This window comes from Bos indicus, chromosome 14, assembly GCF_029378745.1.
Source record: "Bos indicus isolate NIAB-ARS_2022 breed Sahiwal x Tharparkar chromosome 14, NIAB-ARS_B.indTharparkar_mat_pri_1.0, whole genome shotgun sequence".
NCBI classification, from domain to species: domain Eukaryota; kingdom Metazoa; phylum Chordata; class Mammalia; order Artiodactyla; family Bovidae; genus Bos; species Bos indicus.
The window spans coordinates 27,392,335-27,410,857 of NC_091773.1; the positions used below are offsets into that span (position 1 = coordinate 27,392,335).

The 18,523-nt window shown below is 41.6% G+C and overlaps 1 protein-coding gene across 11 annotated transcripts in view; it reads right to left on the reverse strand.

The window, feature by feature from the left end:
* Positions 1-18,523, reverse strand: part of ASPH (aspartate beta-hydroxylase) — a 189,139-nt gene that overhangs the window by 57,182 nt on the left and 113,434 nt on the right. For all 11 annotated transcript variants that reach the window (XM_070802583.1, XM_070802581.1, XM_019973494.2 and 8 more), the window contains one exon: positions 7,196-7,281. In XM_070802583.1, coding sequence (XP_070658684.1) covers positions 7,196-7,281 — 86 coding nt within the window. The remainder of the gene's footprint in view (positions 1-7,195; positions 7,282-18,523) is intronic.

Below are 18,523 nucleotides of genomic sequence, written 5' to 3' on the forward strand. Positions count from 1 at the left end.
AGTTAAATAAGCAGGGTGACAATATACAGCCTTGATGTACTCCTTTTCCTATTGGAACCAGTCTGTTGTTCCATGTCCAGTTCTGACTGTTGCTTCCTGACCTGCATAGAGGCTTCTCATGAGGCAGGTCAGGTGGTCTGGTATTCCCATCTCTTTCAGAATGTTTTTAGGAGAACATAAATTTTCAACTCCTTTGGATAAATACCAAGGAATGAGATTTCTAGATTGTATGCCAAGAGTATGCTTACTTTTGTACAAAACCATCAAACTGTCTTCCGAGGTGGCTGTACTATTTCACATTCCCACCAGCAACGAACGAGGGTTTCCAGGGCTCCACAGGGTCAGCACGTGGTGTTGTCAGTGATCCAGTGAAAGTGGCCTTTCTAAAGGTGTACTAGTAGTATGGTCTTGTTTTAGATTGCATTGCATAACATGTGAGGTGAAGCATCTTCTCATATGCTCATCTGCCATCTGAATATCTTCTTGGGTGAACTGTCTTGGAAGGTCTTTGTCCCGTTTTAAAAATCGTGTTGTTTAGTGTTTATCATTGAATTTTAAGAATGCTCTGTGTGTTTTGGATAACAACTTCTAAAACCACTACTTTATTTCTTCCATGAATGATTTTAAGGGATGCAGAATTCAAAATAAATATCTTTTTCTGAGTAACTGTCTTCTAACTACCTTGTATGAGTTTTCTGTGGCCGCTGTAACAAATGGCCACAAACTCGGTAGCTTAAAACAACAGAAATTCATTCTTTCACCATCTGGAGAATGGACTGGCATCCAGATGTGGGCAGGGCCATTCTTCGTCCAGAGGCTGTAGGGGGGGATCTGTTCCTGCCTCCTGACAGCATTTCTTTTCTTTCTTTTAAAATACGTATTTCTCTATTTAGCTGTGCACGTGGTTTCTTTGATCTTCACTGTGGCATGCGGGATTTTTAGCTGCAGCGTGTGGGACCTGACCAGAGACGGAACTCGGGCCCCCTGCATTGCAAGTGTGGAGTCTTTGGTTGCTGGGCCATCAGGGACAGCATTTCTTCACTGGTGGACACACCACTCCCATCTCCACTTTGTCTTCTCTCTGTCTTCCCTTCTGTCTATATCAGGTTTCCCTCTGCCTCTCTCTTAATGGAAACATGGGAGTGAATTTAGGGTCCAACTAAATAACCCAGGATAGTCCCCTGTCTTAGCTTTCTCCAAACACAGTAACATTTACAGGTTCAAGGGATTAGGACATGGATATCTTTGGGTGGGGCGACAATTTTCAGCCTATCACATGCCCTACACAATTTAAATTGCAAATTTGGGAGCTATTTTTGTGAAAATCATGCTAAATGCACCATCTCCAAATTTAAAGCATAGGATTAACAATATTCATAACAAGTTTGCTTAAGTATTTTTCCAGCTAACACTCTCTTAGCTGGCTATCAGATAAGATCAGATCAGTCACTCAGTCGTGTCCGACTCTTTGTGACCCCATGAATCGCAGCACGCCAAGCCTCCCTGTCCATCACCAACTCCCGGAGTTCATTCAGACTCACGTCCATCGAGTCAGTGATGCCATCCAGCCATCTCATCCTCTGTCGTCCCCTTCTCCTCCTGTCCCCTATCCCTCCCAGCATCAGAGTCTTTTCCAATGAGTCAACTCTTCGCATGAAGTGGCCAAAGTACTGGAGTTTCAGCTTCAGCATCATTCCTTCCAAAGAAATCCCAGGGCTGATCTCCTTCAGAATGGACTGGTTGGATCTCCTTGCAGTCCAAGGGACTCTCAAGAGTCTTCTCCAACACCACAGTTCAAAAGCATCAATTCTTCAGCGCTCAGCCTTCTTCACAGTCCAACTCTCACATCCATACATGACCACTGGAAAAACTATAGCCTTGACTAGATGGACCTTTGCTGGCAAAGTAATGTCTCTGCTTTTGAATATGCTATCTAGGTTGGTCATAACTTTCCTTCCAAGGAGTAAGCGTCTTTTAATTTCATGACTGCAGTCACCATCTGTAGTGATTTTGGAGCCCAGAAAAATAAAGTCTGACACTGTTTCCACTGTTTCCCCATCTATTTCCCGTGAAGTGGTGGGACCGGATGCCATGATGTTCGTTTTCTGAATGTTGAGCTTTAAGCCAATTTTTCCACTCTCCTCTTTCACTTTCATCAAGAGGCTTTTGAGTTCCTCTTCACTTTTTGCCATAAAGGTGGTGTCATCTGCATATCTGAGGTTATTGATATTTCTCCCGGCAATCTTGATTCCAGTTTGTGTTTCTTCCAGTCCAGCATTTCTCATGATGTACTCTGCATATAAGTTAAATAAACAGGGTGACAATATACAGCCTTGATGTACTCCTTTTCCTATTTGGAACCAGTCTGTTGTTCCATGTCCAGTTCTAACTGTTGCTTCCTGACCTGCATACAAATTTCTCAAGAGGCAGATCAGGTGGTCTGGTATTCCCATCTCTTTCAGAATTTTCCACAGTTTATTGTGATCCACACAGTCAAAGGCTTTGGCATAGTCAATAAAGAAGAAATAGATGTTTTTCTGGAACTCTCTTGCTTTTTCTATGATCCAGTGGATGTTGGCAATTTGATTTCTGGTTCCTCTGCCTTTTCTAAAACCAGCTTGAACATCAGCTGGCTATCAAGGTTATATAAATAATGGAACACACTGGCTCTGTTCTAGGCATCTCTGGATCCCTTCACACAGATGCTCCTTGCCTTTCCTAAGGGACCATCAGCCCTGCCTTCCCCTCAGCTCTTGGGAAAAGTAAATATGTTTGTTGTTAGTCTGAAAAAAATTTCCCTTCCCCAGGTTCTTACTGGGGAATAAAGCTCCTGACACCATTACACAATTCTTAATAAACTCAACTACATGACAGAATGCTCATGAAGACTTGCTTAAAAATCACCTGTTCTTCAACACAGCTTATATATGATCCTAGGACTAAGACCATTCACTGGAGAGACAGGTACTTGCCCCTGTCACCCCACCCCCAGCCTCTGTTTTGGCATAAGGCCGGTGGGCTGCCTTGCAGGATATTAAGACATAGCCCATAGAGGTCACTTAGGAACCATGGGTGTACTATAAATTTACTAGTTTTTGTTTTGTAATTAATGACTATTTTGGAAGATACATGTTGAAGATATACAAAAATCCTGTTTCTCCCTAAATTCTGTTCATTAAGTTTAGAATTCATCCCTGGGGTGGATTCATTGAGATTTTCTATTTCTCTTATTTACTTCTCCATTGACTCACTGGCATCTTCTAAAAGAAAAGAGTTGATGAGGCCCTACTGTACAGCACAGGGAACTATGCTCAATATTTTACAATAATTATAAGGGAAAAGAATCTGAAAAAATAGATATGTAAGTATTTACAACTGAAACGGGCTTCCCAAATGGCACAGTGGTAAAGAATACGCCTGCTAATGCAGGAGGCGCAGGAGACACAGCTTTGATACCTGGGTTGGGAAGATCCCCTGGAGGAGGAAATGGCAACCCACCCCAGTATTCTTGTCTGGAGAATCCCATGGACAGAGGAGCCTAGCGGGCTGCAGTCCATGGGGCTGCAGAGAGTGGGACATGACTGAGCACACATGCGTAACTAAAACACTTTGCTGTATACACAAAACCAAAACTATTATAAATCAACTATACTTCAATCAAAATAAATAAATTAAATACCAAAAAACATCCGTGGGTGCAACATTAGGTAGGAGGCTGAGCTATCCATCACTGGGTCCTTGATGCATATCTACAGCAGGACATTCTCTCTGGACTTGACACAGAGCAGCTCTTCTGAGGACCACTATTCCTCTGACGGTGTGATCCATGCCCCTGCCTTACTCAGCCCATAGGCGACATCATTCCTAGCCCCGTTTAGAGCCTGCAGTGTGAACTTTTCATGTGTTGAACTTTTAGCTTTATTAAGCTTTCCCTTCTTTTAATTTTTATGATTCCAGCAAATGAATATTTCAGTCTATCATTTCCAATCCTTTTTCTGGGGCATAAGGAGGAGTTTTAAACAATACATGTTATTTTTAAAAATCAATGATTGAAATATGATTCATGCATTTTTGGAGGAAATAGAAAGTGACCTCACATGTTCATGTCACATAGTATCTGAAACAAGGGTGTGACCTGAGACTGGGCCTCCTCTGACCAGAGTATGCCTCAGGGCCACAGTGATCCCAGGGGAGTCTCTTGCATTATTTGAAAACACCAGCTATAAAAACAACCCTACAAAACTTAATCCCACTGATGATTCAGTTCATAATATGGCTCCCTATTGTCTCAGAAGCAAGAATTGCCTCTGTAGCCACTTCTTCCTCTTTTATTTACCCTGTTACAGATCCATGGTGCTTCTTGAGGATAGCAGCATAATTTCTGCAAATAAGCAAGGGCCAGAGGAGAACATCCCATGAATTGTTCCAGCACTTTTATGTTTCACTGACTTACCTGCCCCTTGATAACTGAGCCCTTCTCTACCATTCATTATCATTACAAAAAAATCCTTCTCTAAAGCTGTTAGTTTATTCTTTACCCCTAAAATCACCCCTGAAATAGGTAGCCCCCCCTCGTTTTTCACTAAGGACATACAGCACAGAGAAAGTGGAGAATGCCGAACGGGGTGATAGGAAAAGAAGATTCCCGCCTCATTCCTAGTAAGAAATGCAAAATTTCAACAAAGAATAGCGGGCCTCATTTCACAAAGCTAAATGAGATAGACACAGAAATCATCCAACGTTAATTTAGTGAACAAAGACTTGGGCTGTAATATTCTCTGGAATTACTGCATTTGTATCGGCTGCTGATGAGGGTAAGCCAGGCTTCGGTTTGGGGACCTTGCCATTTGCTAGTTACAGACATCTTCATGCTTGTTTGGGACTTTTCCAAAAGATGTGTGGGAAGCACATTTTTGTCCCACTTCAATGCCTAATGTGGATGTTTTTATTGTTGTTTTTTAACTATGACAATCCCCTATTACTTTTTTTATTTTTTGCAGTCAATGTCTCAATGTCTACTGATTAGAAACCACATTACAGGAAAACCAATGGTATTACACAAGGTATAAATTTAAGTACAGAACCAAGACAGAAATTTTCACAAGAGACAAGTAGAGGCAAACCTTGGAGATCTTGCGGGTTTGGTCCCAGATAACCACAATAAAGCAAATACTGCAACAAAGCCAAGTCCCCAAGAATATCTTGCTTTCCATTACATTTAAAGGTTATGTTTATATCACACCAGGCTTCCCTAGTGGCTCAGATGGTAAAGAATCTGCCTGCAATATGGGAGACCTGGGTTCAATTCCTGGGTTGGGAAGATCTCCTGGAGAAGGGAATGGCTACCTACTTCAGTATTCTGGCCTGCAGAATTCCATGGACAGAGGAGCCTGGCAGGCTATAGTCCATGGGGTCACAAAGAGCTGGACATGACTGAGTGACTTGTACTTTACATCATACCATGGTCTATTAAGTATGCAATAGTATTAATGTCTAAAAAACAATGCACATACCTTAATTAAAAATACTTTATTCCTAAAAAATGTTGATCATCATCTGAGCCTTCAGTGAGTCATAATCTTTTGGCTGGTGCAGAGTTTGAAATTATTTTGAGAATTACCAAAATGTGACAGAGAGACACGAAGTGAGCAAATGAGGTTGGAAAAATGGCACTGATAGGCCTGTTTGGCACAGGGTTGCCAAAAACCTTTAATTTGAAAAAAAGAATGCAATATCCACGAAGAACAATAAAGTGAAGCACAATAAAACAAGGTATGTCTATAGATGATTAAGTGAAGATGCCATTAAATACAGTATAATAGATATTGGGCATGGCAATTAGATGAATATGACTGAGTTGGGAGAACAGATAACTTCAGTCTTGTGTTAATTCCCTGTTTTCAAAAACATAATATCCAGGAACAAATGCAAATAAGGTTTTGAATTAACTGATGACAAAGCAAAACATAAAACAGTCACCCTGGGAACTAGAGCTATGTGAGTTTAACCCAAAATGAGAAGAATCTTAAATCTAAAATCATTTCACCTAATAGTAACTACCCTAAGTATTAGACTAACTTATTTTTTCTTTTTGCATCAGGGTGCTTTAAAATGAAAACCCTTACTTGTATGCTGCTTGGCAGTACTGATGCTTTAAAAAAAAATCTCTTAGCTCATTGTTCATTGTATCTAAGTTGTATCTAAGTCACTAAGTTGTGTCCAATTTTTTTGTGACCCCTATGGACTATAGCACACCAGGTTTCACTGTCCATCACCATCTCCCAGAGCTTCCTCAAACTCATGTCCATTGAATCAGTGATGCCACTCAACCATCTCATCCATTGTCACTCCCTTCTCCTGCCCTCAGTCTTTCTCAGCTTTGGGATCTTTCCCAATGAGTCAGTTCTTCCCATCAGGTGGCCAAAGTATTGGAGCTAAAGCATCAGTCCTTCCAATGAATAGTCATGGTTAATTTCCTTTAGGATTGACTGGTTTGATCTTGCAGTCCAAGGAACTCTCAAGAGTCTTCTCCAGCACCACAATTCAAAAGCATCAATTCTTTGGCCCTCAGCCTTCTTATGGTCCAACTCTCACATCTATATACGACTACTGGAAAAACCACAGGTTTGACTAGATGGACCTTTGTCAGCAAAGTGATGTCTCTGCATTGTAATATGCTGTCTAGGTTTGTCATAGCTTTTCTTCCAAAGAGAAAGTGTCTTTTAATTTTGTGGCTATAGGCATCATCCACAATGATTTTGGAGCCCAAGAAAATAAAATGTCACTGCTTCCACTTTTTTTCTCATCTATTTGCTTATCTCATTGGATCTTTATAAAAAAATCAAGGAAGAAGTAAGTACATATTATTGTCATTTTTTAACACAAGGAAACGGAGACTCAGAATGACTGAGTGATTTCCCCAAAGCCACACAACTAAATGGTGATGGAAGGGGCTGACTCCCCAACTGGCTGGCCTGAAGATGAAGTTCTATTTCTATCTGGCCATTACAGCTACAGTTTTTCTTTTCATTTGATTCACTCCTCATGAAACGCTGATGTGCCTGGGGAAAAATCCACTCTATTCAAAGGTTGTTTCTCTTACAGTGTTTTTCAAAAACAAACCAAGGGTAATGCCTGTGTTTATTTAACAACGAAACCATCGCACGCTTCTATGAAAAATAGACCATCGACCTACCCTTTTACGGAGTTTTTCTGCAGCATCAAGCTCAGCTTTAATAGTCTTATCAAATTTATTTAATAGTTTAGGCTTCTTTTTCTTCACTGAAAGAAAAAAGAGGTTTATAATTTTTATATTTTTTGTCTAGAAATAGTTACAGCAAATAGTGATTTATAAAAGTAGTAAGAAATCCAGCATTGGTCACAAGCCAATTGGAACTGGAGGAGCGGTTCCTAATTCAACTTCCCACAAGGCTCTCCCCACCCCCGGGTTGACCAGCCAGTAAATGCCATGCTCAGGAACACAGCCTGGGCCCTTTAACCCAGCGCTCCAAGGTGTTCTTGGGATTCTGGGTGAATACTGATATTCTGAAACTCTCAGGAGAGTGTTTCCGGAATGAAATGGTAGGCATGATTTCTGAACTCTTAATCAACTCCTTGGGTAAGTCCCAAAGACCACTTACAAGATCTTTGAACATCTATAGTGTTTTGAATCAGGTGAAAGTAGGAAACGCCTCTCAAAAGGACTCAAGTGAGCAGGATTTCTTAGTTGAGGACTCAAGACCCTTCTGTTGCATCCAGGACCTAAATTCCAGCATATTCCATACTTTAGCCAGAAGGGACCACCCCACGGATGAGGCTAATTTCTCCATGTAAAACGACTTATTCTTTTTCCTTTGAAAAGGAAGGGGAGGGTGGGACAAATTGGGAGAACAGCATTGACATATAGACACTACCATGTAAAACAGACAGCTAGTGGGAAGCGGCTATAAAGTTCAGGGAGCCTAGCTTGGTGCTCTGTGATGGCCTAGAGGGGTGGGATGGGGTGAGGGAGGGAGGCTGTACAGGGACAGGATATATGTATATATGTATAGCTGGTTCACTTTGTTGTATGGTAGAAACTAACACTGTAAAGTAATTATATGCCAATAATAAAAAAATTTTTAATAAAGAAAAAGAAAAATACACCCTTCCTTTAATTATCAGCTCAAAACCACATTCATTCCACATATCACCCATGCAAGCACTCTGTTCTTTTTTCTCTCTCTCTCTTTCTATTACACGACTGAAGTCCTCAGCACAATGCATACATCTTTTTTTGTGGTTCTTCCCCATATTATATGGGGCTTTTATTATAATAACATCTTGGTCTCTTTCTAAACCATAAAACTGTAGCTTGCCAGGATGCTCTGTCCAAGAGATTTTCCAGGCAAGAATACTGCAGTGGGCTGCTATTTCCTCCTCCAGGGGATCTTCTCAACCCAGGGATCAAACCCACATCTCTTGCATTGGCAGGTGGATTCTTTACCACTGCACCACCTGGGAAGCTATTTAGTTCAGTTCAGTCGCTCAGTCGTGTCTGACTCTTTGCAACCCCATGAATCGCAGCACGCCAGGCCTCCCTGTCCATAACCAACTCCCGGAGTTCACTCAGACTCACGTCCATCAAGTCAGTGATGCCATCCAGCCATCTCATCCTCTGTCGTCCCCTTCTCCTCCTGCCCCCAATCCCTCCCAGCATCAGAGTCTTTTCCAATGAGTCAACTCTTCGCATGAGGTGGCCAAAGTATTGGAGTTTCAACTTTAGCATCAGTCCCTCCAATGAACACTCAGGACTCATATCCTTTAGAACGGACTGGTTGGATCTTCTTGCAGTCCAAGGGACTCTTAAGAGTCTTCTCCAACACCACAGTTCAAAAGCATCAGTTCTTTGGTGCTCAGCTTTCTTCACAGTCCAACTCTCACATCCATACATGACCACTGGAAAAACCATAGGCTTGACTAGACGGACCTTTGTTGGCAAAGTAATGTCTCTGCTTTTCAATATGTTATCTAGGTTGGTCATAACTTTCCTTCCAAGGAGTAAGCATCTTTTAATTTCATGGCTGCAGTCACCATCTGCAGTGATTTTTGGAGCCCCCAAAAATGAAGTCTGACACTGTTTCCATTGTTTCCCCATCTATTTCCCATGAAGTGATGGGACCAGATGCCATGATCTTTGTTTTCTAAATGTTGAGCTTTAAGCCAACTTTTTCACTCTTCTCTTTCACTTTCATCAAGAGGCTTTTTAGTTCCTCTTCACTTTCTGCCATAAAGGTGGTGTCATCTGCATATCTGAGGTTATTGATATTTCTCTTGGCAATCTTGATTCCAGCTTGTGCTTCTTCCAGCCCAGCATTTCTCATGATGTACTCTGCATATGTTAAATAAGCAGGGTGACAATATACAGCCTTGACATACTCCTTTTCCTATTGGAACCAGTCTGTTGTTCCATGTCAAGTTCTAACTGTTGCTTCCTGACCTGCATAGAGGTTTCTCAAGAGGCAGGTCAAGTGGTCTGGTATTCCCATCTCTTTCAGAATTTTCCAGTTTATTGTGATCCACACAGTCAAAGGCTTTGGAATAGTCAATAAGGCAGAAATAGATGTTTTTCTGGAACTCTCTTGCTTTTTCCATGATCCAGTGGATGTTGGGAATTTGATGTCTGGTTCCTCTGCCTTTTCTAAAACCAGCTTGAACATCTGGAAGCTATTGCTGCTGCTGCTGCTGCTGCTGCCGCTAAGTTGCTTCAGTCGTGTCCGACTCTGTGTGACCCCATAGGTGGCAGCCCACCAGGCTTCGCCATCCCTGGGATTCTCCAGGCAAGTACACTGGAGTGGGTTGCCATTTCCCTCTCCAATGCATGAAAGTGGAAAGTTAAAGTGAAGTTGCTCAGTCGTGTCCGACTCTTCGAGACCCCATGGACTGCAGCCTACAAAGGCTCCTCCGTCCATGGGATTTTCCAGGCAAGAGTACTGGAGTGGGGTACCATTGCCTTCTCCCTGGAAGCTATTACTCACTCATAAATCTTGACTTGGGAATATGGGCTGTATTTCCAAGCACCCCACGCTCCAGGTTAACCATCAAATTGTCCCAGTGGCCATAGCCACTGCGAATGCTTCCAGATCATTTTCTTCCATGTCCCACCCTGTGAGTAAGTCACCCTGTAATAAATGGATCCATTGATTACACAGAGACTCCTGCATCATTTTTTGGTCTCGAAATGCCTTCTCAGTTCAGTGGGCACTTTTTGTTCCATCTATTCTCCAACATCTCCCCTCTCTCATCTATGTGTCCCAGTCGAATGATTTCCAAAAGGAGGGAAGTTTCCTAAAAACCTTAGCCTCCTGCCTCTCCCCACAGGGAAAGTGGTGTGACTTATCTGATTACTGAGCTTGGGGGGAAGCGATAAACTTGTGTAGCTCAGCCCCACCCCTTCCCTTCCTCTAGCACATGTACCTCTATTGTGCTGGGCTGGTAGCATGTGATCCAGGGAGGGGACACACGTGGCAGAACTAGGGCTGCTGCATGATGCCTGGAGTGAGTGGATATATCCAGTTCTGGGGTTCAAGATTACACCTGTTATTCCTGCTCATTTAAGTCCATTCTTCAATTTGGCTTTCGTCAGTAAAGGGCTGACACTTTGATCACTTATTCCTTCATTCCTTGTAATATATATTTTAAATTTCTATTGGAGTATAGTTGACTTACAATGTTGTATTAGTTTCAGGTGTACCGCAAAGTGAATCAGTTACACGCATACATATATCCACTATTTTTAAGATGCTTTTCCCATACAAGCCATTGCAGAGTACTGAGTAGAGTTCCCTGTGCTACACAGTAGGCTCTCACTAGTTATTTATTTTATCTATATACAACTAATAAGAAATAATTGACCTAGTGCGCACATGTCAATCCCAGTATCCCAGTTTATCCCTCCCCTTTTCCTCTTGGTAACCATAAGTTTGTTTTCTACATCTGTGACTCTGCTTCTATTTTGTAAATAAGTTCACCTGTACCTATTTTTTTAGATTCCACATATAAGCAATATCAGATATTTGTCTTTCTGTGTCTGTCTGACTTGCTTCATTTAGTATGACAATCTCTAGGTCTATCTATGTTTCAAATGGCATTATTTTGTTCTTTTTCATGACTTTAATATTCCATTATATATAACTCCTAGGCATATACCCAAAGAAAACCAGAGTTCAAAAAGATACAGGCACCCTGATGTTCATTCCAGCACAATTTACAACAGTCAAAATATGGAAGCAACCCTAATGTCTATCAACAGAGGAATGGATAAAGAAGATTTGGTACATGTATCATTCCTTCTATATTTTTTAAAGTTGCTATCCTTTTTAATTTGTTTATTCTACCTTTCTCTTCTCCTCTCCCCAAACCCCAAGGTCCCCTGTTGTGGAAAAATATGTCTAAGGCCGAGACTGTAAAATAGTGGCCAATGGGAACTTTCAATGGCATATCATGCTATGTGAGCATTCATGTTGAGGACATGGGAAATGAGCTGACACTTGACTGAGACGGGGATTTATAAGTGGTGGGAGTATTGTCATATCACCCACCAGTGATCCATGTCTCTCAATTGCTCACTTTGGTTTTGTAGAAGTGTTGGCAGCAGTATGACAGCAGGACCAGGAAAGCCTGGTGTGCAGAGGGTTTAACTGCAGGCATCAGCACTTTTTCCACGTACGTCGCCCGTGTTGTACAGTTAAAGTTAACACGAAGCTTACTCATTATGGGGGGGAAAACTATTGGCAGCTTAGGACAGCCAAAATAGTTAACAGTAAAATATGCATACATGCTACCGTATATAAAATAGATAGCCAATGGAAATTTGCTGTGTGACTCGGTGAACTCAAACTGGGGCTCTGTAACAACCTAAAGGGGTAGAAAAGGGTGGGAGGTGGGAGGGAGGTTCAAGGGGGAGAGGACATATGTACACCTATGTCTAATTCATGTTGATGTATGTCAGAAAGCAAACCAAATTATAAAGCAATTTTCCTTCAATTAAAAATAAATAAATTTAAAAATTAATTTAAAATGTTTGTTAAATAACCATACTATACTGTGTCAAAATATTTCAATATATCACAAAAAAATAGAACATTAAAAATCTCAAAGCACTTGTTACCAAATCACTTTGACCCATCTTTTCCTATATCTTCCTCTTGAGTAGCTGCTAATATTGCTCCTCCCTCTGAAATTCGAGTTTATTTCTATCATGAATATGTGTAAGCATAAAAAAACCTAAAAAGCGCACAATCTTCCCAATTGTAAAACAAAACAACCACAGACAGATCTGTTCCTTCTTGTTCTGGGAAGCACGTTGGTCTCACTACAGAAACAGCAGTGGATTCTCAGGGTTTGTGATGGGACAGGGCAGACTCTCCCAGGCTTTTTGGGTCTTGGTGTTCTTGTTGACAAGTGAGTGGCTTGGGCTGGGTCCTTAAGGTCTTTTTGAACAAATCTTGCACTTCTAATTTCCAGTTGATTTTAAACCATGTCAATTATCTTTCAAAGCAGGCCTAGAAGTATTGAGCCGGATTGTTCATTTTGCTAAATTTGGATTTTTAAATGGTTTGTGACTTTCCTGGTAGCTCAGATGGTAAAGAGTCTGTCTGCAATGCAGGAGACCTGGGTTCGATCCCTGGGTTGGGAAGATCCCCTGGAGGAGGAAATGGCAACCCACTCCAGTATTCTTGCCTGGAGAATCCCATGGATAGAGGAGCCTGGTGGGCACCAGTCCATGGGTTGCAAAGAGCTGGAGATGACTGAGCGACTAAGCACAGCACAAAATGATTTAGGAAGCAGCTGTCTATAGTTTTATTAAACTTCGTACTTTTTCTTGGGATAAGGGGCAGGGGAGGTCACTGCCATTACAAGTCTTTTATCCTTTTCTAAAACCATAAAGAAGGGGGAAAAAAAAAACAAATGACCAGTTGCATTTCAAATCTTGACTTCCCTTACTGTGGTTGAAACATTAAGAGCAAATGAAATGAAAAAGAAGAAACATTGAAAATATAATTAAAGGCACAAAAAAAGACTAACAGTACACATGTAGATTAAAATTAAATGCAGACTCCCTTTCCATTCCACTTGGTGTTTGCCTACTATGGTATGTGAGGAGACCACAGTCTTACTGGGGAGAAAGATGTAAACAGATAATGAATGCTTAGAGGAATGAGGATATTTGTAAGGGTGAGCTAGGAGTGGTGCTAACTTTTCCGTGAGCCAGCACAGAAAGCTTCCTGGAGAAATGGAGAATTAAAGTACATATGCAAGTAGACATAGCATTCAGGGCAGAGGGCAGAGTATTTATTTTGTAAACCAATCACAAGTTTGGGAAGTTGTATTTTCACCATTAGTTCTTTTTCTTGTAAGTCAAAGGCTACAAATCTCCTCCTTGCATGCTAGGGTTTGGTGCAATATCCATGTTGTTGTTCAGTTGCTAAGTTAAGTCTCTTTGAACAAAACGTGGTCCACTGGAGAAGGGAATGGCAAACCACTTCAGTATTTCTTGCCTTGAGAATCCCATGAACAGTATGAAAAGGCAAAAAGATATGACACTGAAAGATGAACCCCTGGATCAGTAGGTGCCCAATATTCTACTGGGGTAGAGTAGAGACACAGCAATATACATGAATGTTCTTATAATGGGAACCTGGGCTTTTCCAGAATTTCCTGACAGTAGAGATCATCCTCAGGGACCCCAGACATGGACTTGCCTTCCCCCCAAATCCAGAAATGTAGCCTTAGTGACACAGAGCCTGCTTTCAGAGCAAGAAGAGCCCTGAAATGCATGTTTGGGGTGTTTCAGTTTTGAAGAGAGAAAATTCCATCCCATCTCTAAGAGGTGCACAGCTAGAATGAGCCTTTGGAAACCATGTGAGGCAAAACGCGGACAGCTGTAGCCCCACTCCACCCAGATGGGGGATGTGGGTTGGTTCCCACGCTGATGGCCAAAGTGTCTGCTCGGCCGGGAGCTGCCATCTGCTTTTGATACGGTATTGTCCTGCTGATTAAGGCCCTTGATTTAATGTCACTCTGAAAAAGAGAGAGGGTAAGAGCTTCTCCCACCAACTCAAGACCCATCTGAAATGCTGCATTTGGTCAAGAAAAACACATCCATCCTGAAATAACTCTATAATTGTTGTTTCCTAGAACCTTTACTGCCTTTCACAAATTGACTCCTGGTGGTGGTTTAGTTGCTAAGTCTTGTCCAACTCAATGGACTGTAGCCCTCAAGGCTCCTTTGTCCATGGGATTCTCCAGGCAAGAATACTGGAGTGAACTGCCATTCCCTTCTCCAGGGGATCTTCCCGACCCAGGGATCAAACTTGAGTCTCCTGCATTGGCAGGCAGATTCTTTACCACTGAGCCAGCAGGGAAGCCACACATTGACTCCTAGTCACTCTGTTTTCACCTCCTCTTTCTCTACCTGGAAAGCAGATTATATTCCTTTTACACAGACTATCAAATTTCACATAAACTTCTGATACTTCCAAGATTTTTCTCATGGTTTTTTGATGGTTTGAGCTGGAAAACCCTTCCTTCTACTCCCAAAGAATACTCTGCTTCAACTTTGGGGACCTGGTTTAAATGCTATTTCCTCTATCAAGTCATCTAAAAATATCTTCATAAAACACACACACATACACACCCTTTCTCTTCTGTGCTCATATAACACTTTGTTTCTGTAAATAGTAAAGTTTCAGGCTGTGTTTAAGTTGGCCATATGGTTATGTATAATGTACACTCACTTCCCCACACCACCCCCACCCAGCTGGATTGTTTATTTCTGTAAGGAAAGAACTGTGTCTTCCTCATAATTTATTTCCAGCACAGCACATGGCCAGTCCCACAAAAAGTCTTCAACAAACGTTTCTGAACAGATATAAATACACACACGTATGAATAAATCAAGATAGTCCATGAAATCTTGCCGTTGGTGACAATATAGATGGACCTACAGGATATAACCTTAAGTGAAATAAGTCAGACACAGAAGGATAAATACTGTATGATTTCCCTTATAGGTGGAATCTAAAAAACGAAACAAATGAACAAACAAAATAAGACAGAAACAGAGTCATAGATACAGAGAACAAACTGGTGGTTGACAGAGGGGCAAAGGTTGGGAAGATGGGTGAAAAAGGGAGAGAAGAGTAAGACACCAAACTTCCATCTCTGAAATAAATTAGTAACACGGATGGCATGTCACATAGGGTATTCATCAATAGTATTGTAACAACTTGGTATGGCATATTACATAGGGAATACAATCAATAATATTATAACAACTTGGTACGATGACAGGTGGTAACTAGACTTGGTGATCATTTCATCATGTATAAAAAATACCAAATTACTATGGTGCACACCTGAATGCAATTTATATGTTAACTATATAGCTCAATAAAAAAGGATATTCCAGAAGTGGATAGGATAATGTCAATTTGTAACTTGGGCATATTGGCTATTTCCTGCATTGCAGGTGGATACTTTACCACTGAGCCACTGGGGAAGCCTCATATTGGCTTTTTAAAAGCCAATCAGAAAATTCCAAGCACCCAACATGGAGAATGGGCTTCCCTGGTGGCTCAGTGGTAAAGAATCTGCCTGCAATGCAGGAGCTGCAGGTTAGATCCCTGGGTTGGGAAGATGCCCTGGAGGAGGGCATGGCAACCCACTCCAGTATTCCTTGCCTGAAGAATCCCATGGACAGAGGAGCCTGGCAGGCTCCAGTCCATAGGATCACAAAGAGTCGGATACAACTGAAGCAACTTAGAACACACAAGATGGAGAATAAATTCAGAATAAAAGTACCTGGCTTTATAAAGAGTTCAAAAAGTGTCAAAAAACAGCTAAAGAGGGGACGCAGAAGGAAGGTATGAGACAGACACAATGTATGTGCAAGACAAACCCCACTGCAGATTTTATAGAGAATACCAATATTTATTTTAGTTTTTCCATATATTTAGAATTTAGAACATAATGGCAGAGTACTAGACACAACTAACTAGTAAGCTCTTGGACTGAAAAGTTCAGCTGATTTTAGTAGAACATACAAACTTCACTAAGCAGCCTGCTTTTATGTTCTGAGTCACTGCTTAATGCCTTGTCAAATTACTTGCTAATAATGGTAGTTGAGATTCATGGATCACTTACTCTGCTAGACACGGGCAACTAACCCAGGCTGTACAAACTGTCAACAGTAGGAGCCAAGACTGGAGTCTGGGGTTGTCTTGATTCCACTTGTCTATGCTTTTGACTCTTTTGTTGTCAACCTGGCATCTAACCCCAAAGTTAAGAAACCAGGGTGTTCAGCATGCTTGGAGAGTGATGACAGAGTGGAATCAAGTACTAGTGTAAGTTATTATGCTGTGTAAGGAAGTAGCTGAATTTTGTACTATTTGTCTCAGAGGATAAAGGCCGTGAAATAATCACAGTGATTTTCCTTCATCTTGTGTCTCAAAGACCGAGCATGTTCACATTACTCAGAGAACACCTGGCCAAGCAGGAAGGGCATGGGGAATGGAGTCTGGAGGCCAGGGTGTGAGCCTCAGTTCTGCCTTTTTTAGACAGCTTGCTTGGTCTCAATTCCCTGAAATGGGAATAACATCTGACTCCTCTACCTACCAACCATCAGTTCAGTTCAGTTCAGTTCAGTCGCTCAGTCGTGTCCGACTCTTTGTGACCCCATGAATCGCAGCACACCAGGCCTCCCTGTCCATCACCAACTCCCAGAGTTCACTCAGACTCACGTCCATCGAGTCAGTGATGCCATCCAGCCATCTTATCCTCTGTTGTCCCCTTCTCCTCCTGCCCCCAATCCCTCCCAGCATCAGAGTCTTTTCCAATGAGTCAACTCTTCGCATGAGGTGGCCAAAGTACCAACCATAAAGGAACATAAGATATCATAAATGTTCCTCATGGCTCCCATCTACAATACCCTTTTTCATTTCCTCTAAAATACTGCTCTTTAATTAAATGGGAGATTTGTAGGACCTACCTTATTAGAAACATGTTTGAGGAATTAATTTTTTTAAGATACAAGATTTGCTCTACAGTCAAACATTTCCTTGTCAGAGATTTTGGGCAAGTAATAATTTTGCCTGAAAAAATTAAGTGTGTATTTCCTGGGTCAACAAAGGACAAAGTAATTACAGCTCAACTATACTTTCTTTGGCTTCCCAGGTGGCCCTGTGGTAAAGAATCCACCTGCCAATGCAGGAGATGCAGCTTCAATCCCTGGGTTGGGAAAATTCCCTGGGGGAGGAAATGGCAACCCACTCCAGTATTCTTGCCTGGGAAAATCAATGGACAGAGGTGCCTGGCGGGCTACAGTCCACAAAGAGTTGGACATGACTCAGCAACTAAACAACAACAAATACTTGCCTTGCTTCCTAAAGTCTACGATGTGTTTTCAAGTAGGACTACATAAAATATATAGGTATCCAAAGGTAGAATTGAATGAAAAATAATCTAAAATGCAAAATGATTTACGGGAAGGAGAACTAAACTCAAAATAAGACATTGAAGAAGAATGTGTTCTTTATCTGAGATGCAGCTCGAAGCTGAAATAATCATGTAATGCTTTATTGCAGTATTATTCATGTTAATTAGTTAAACCAAGACAGACTCCATAGCACATTTTAATCTTCTTATGTTATAACTGGGAGTTAATTTTGCTTTTCTCTCAAAAGTCAATGATGGATTTCCATATAAAAAGAGAAACCTCTAGTCTAAATTTGTCTGGCAGTGAGGAAATCTATAAATTAAGGCACATGACACAAAAGAAGACAATAGAGCAAAGCATTCAAGAACTGAAGAATTCAGCAAAGCATCAAGAATTCAAAAATCGAGGAATTTTGATGAAATTCCTCCTGCTGGGTACAGGGAACGCAAGCCCATATCTACCAGTGTCCCTCCCAGACACCTGCAGGGGATGAAGGTGGGACCCTCAGTTTTTTTCTCTTTCACTTAAAAATGGGAATTGTGCGAGGTATTCTATTGCTAGGCTTCACACTGGGGTCTGAAATAAATCTGCTTTCATATCAAGAGGGGGTCATGTTACTCGCTGTTGAGAAACTCAATCAGCAGACAGCCGTGGAAGTGTTTCTGAAGGGAGTCTTTGTATCATCACTCTGAAAAAGGAAAATTACTGTGTTTGATCCAAAAAGAACCTTATCTGAGCGCACTTCCTCTAATGTGCTCTATCTACCTTGTAGGTGCATAGTACAGGCAGAAGATGTAAATCTTGGCAGCTCAGGGCAGAGGGTCTTACCTGCTAGCCTAGAAGGAAGGTGGACCCTTCCTTTGCCTCCTATGTGCTGTGCTTCGTCGTTCAGTCATGTCCCGACTCTGCTATCCCATGGACTATAGCCCACCAGGCTCCTCTATCCATGGGATTTCCCAGGCAAGAATACTGGAGTGAGTTGTCATGCCCTCCTCCAGAGGATCTTCCCAATCCAGGGATCAAACCCAGGTCTCCCGGATTGCAGGC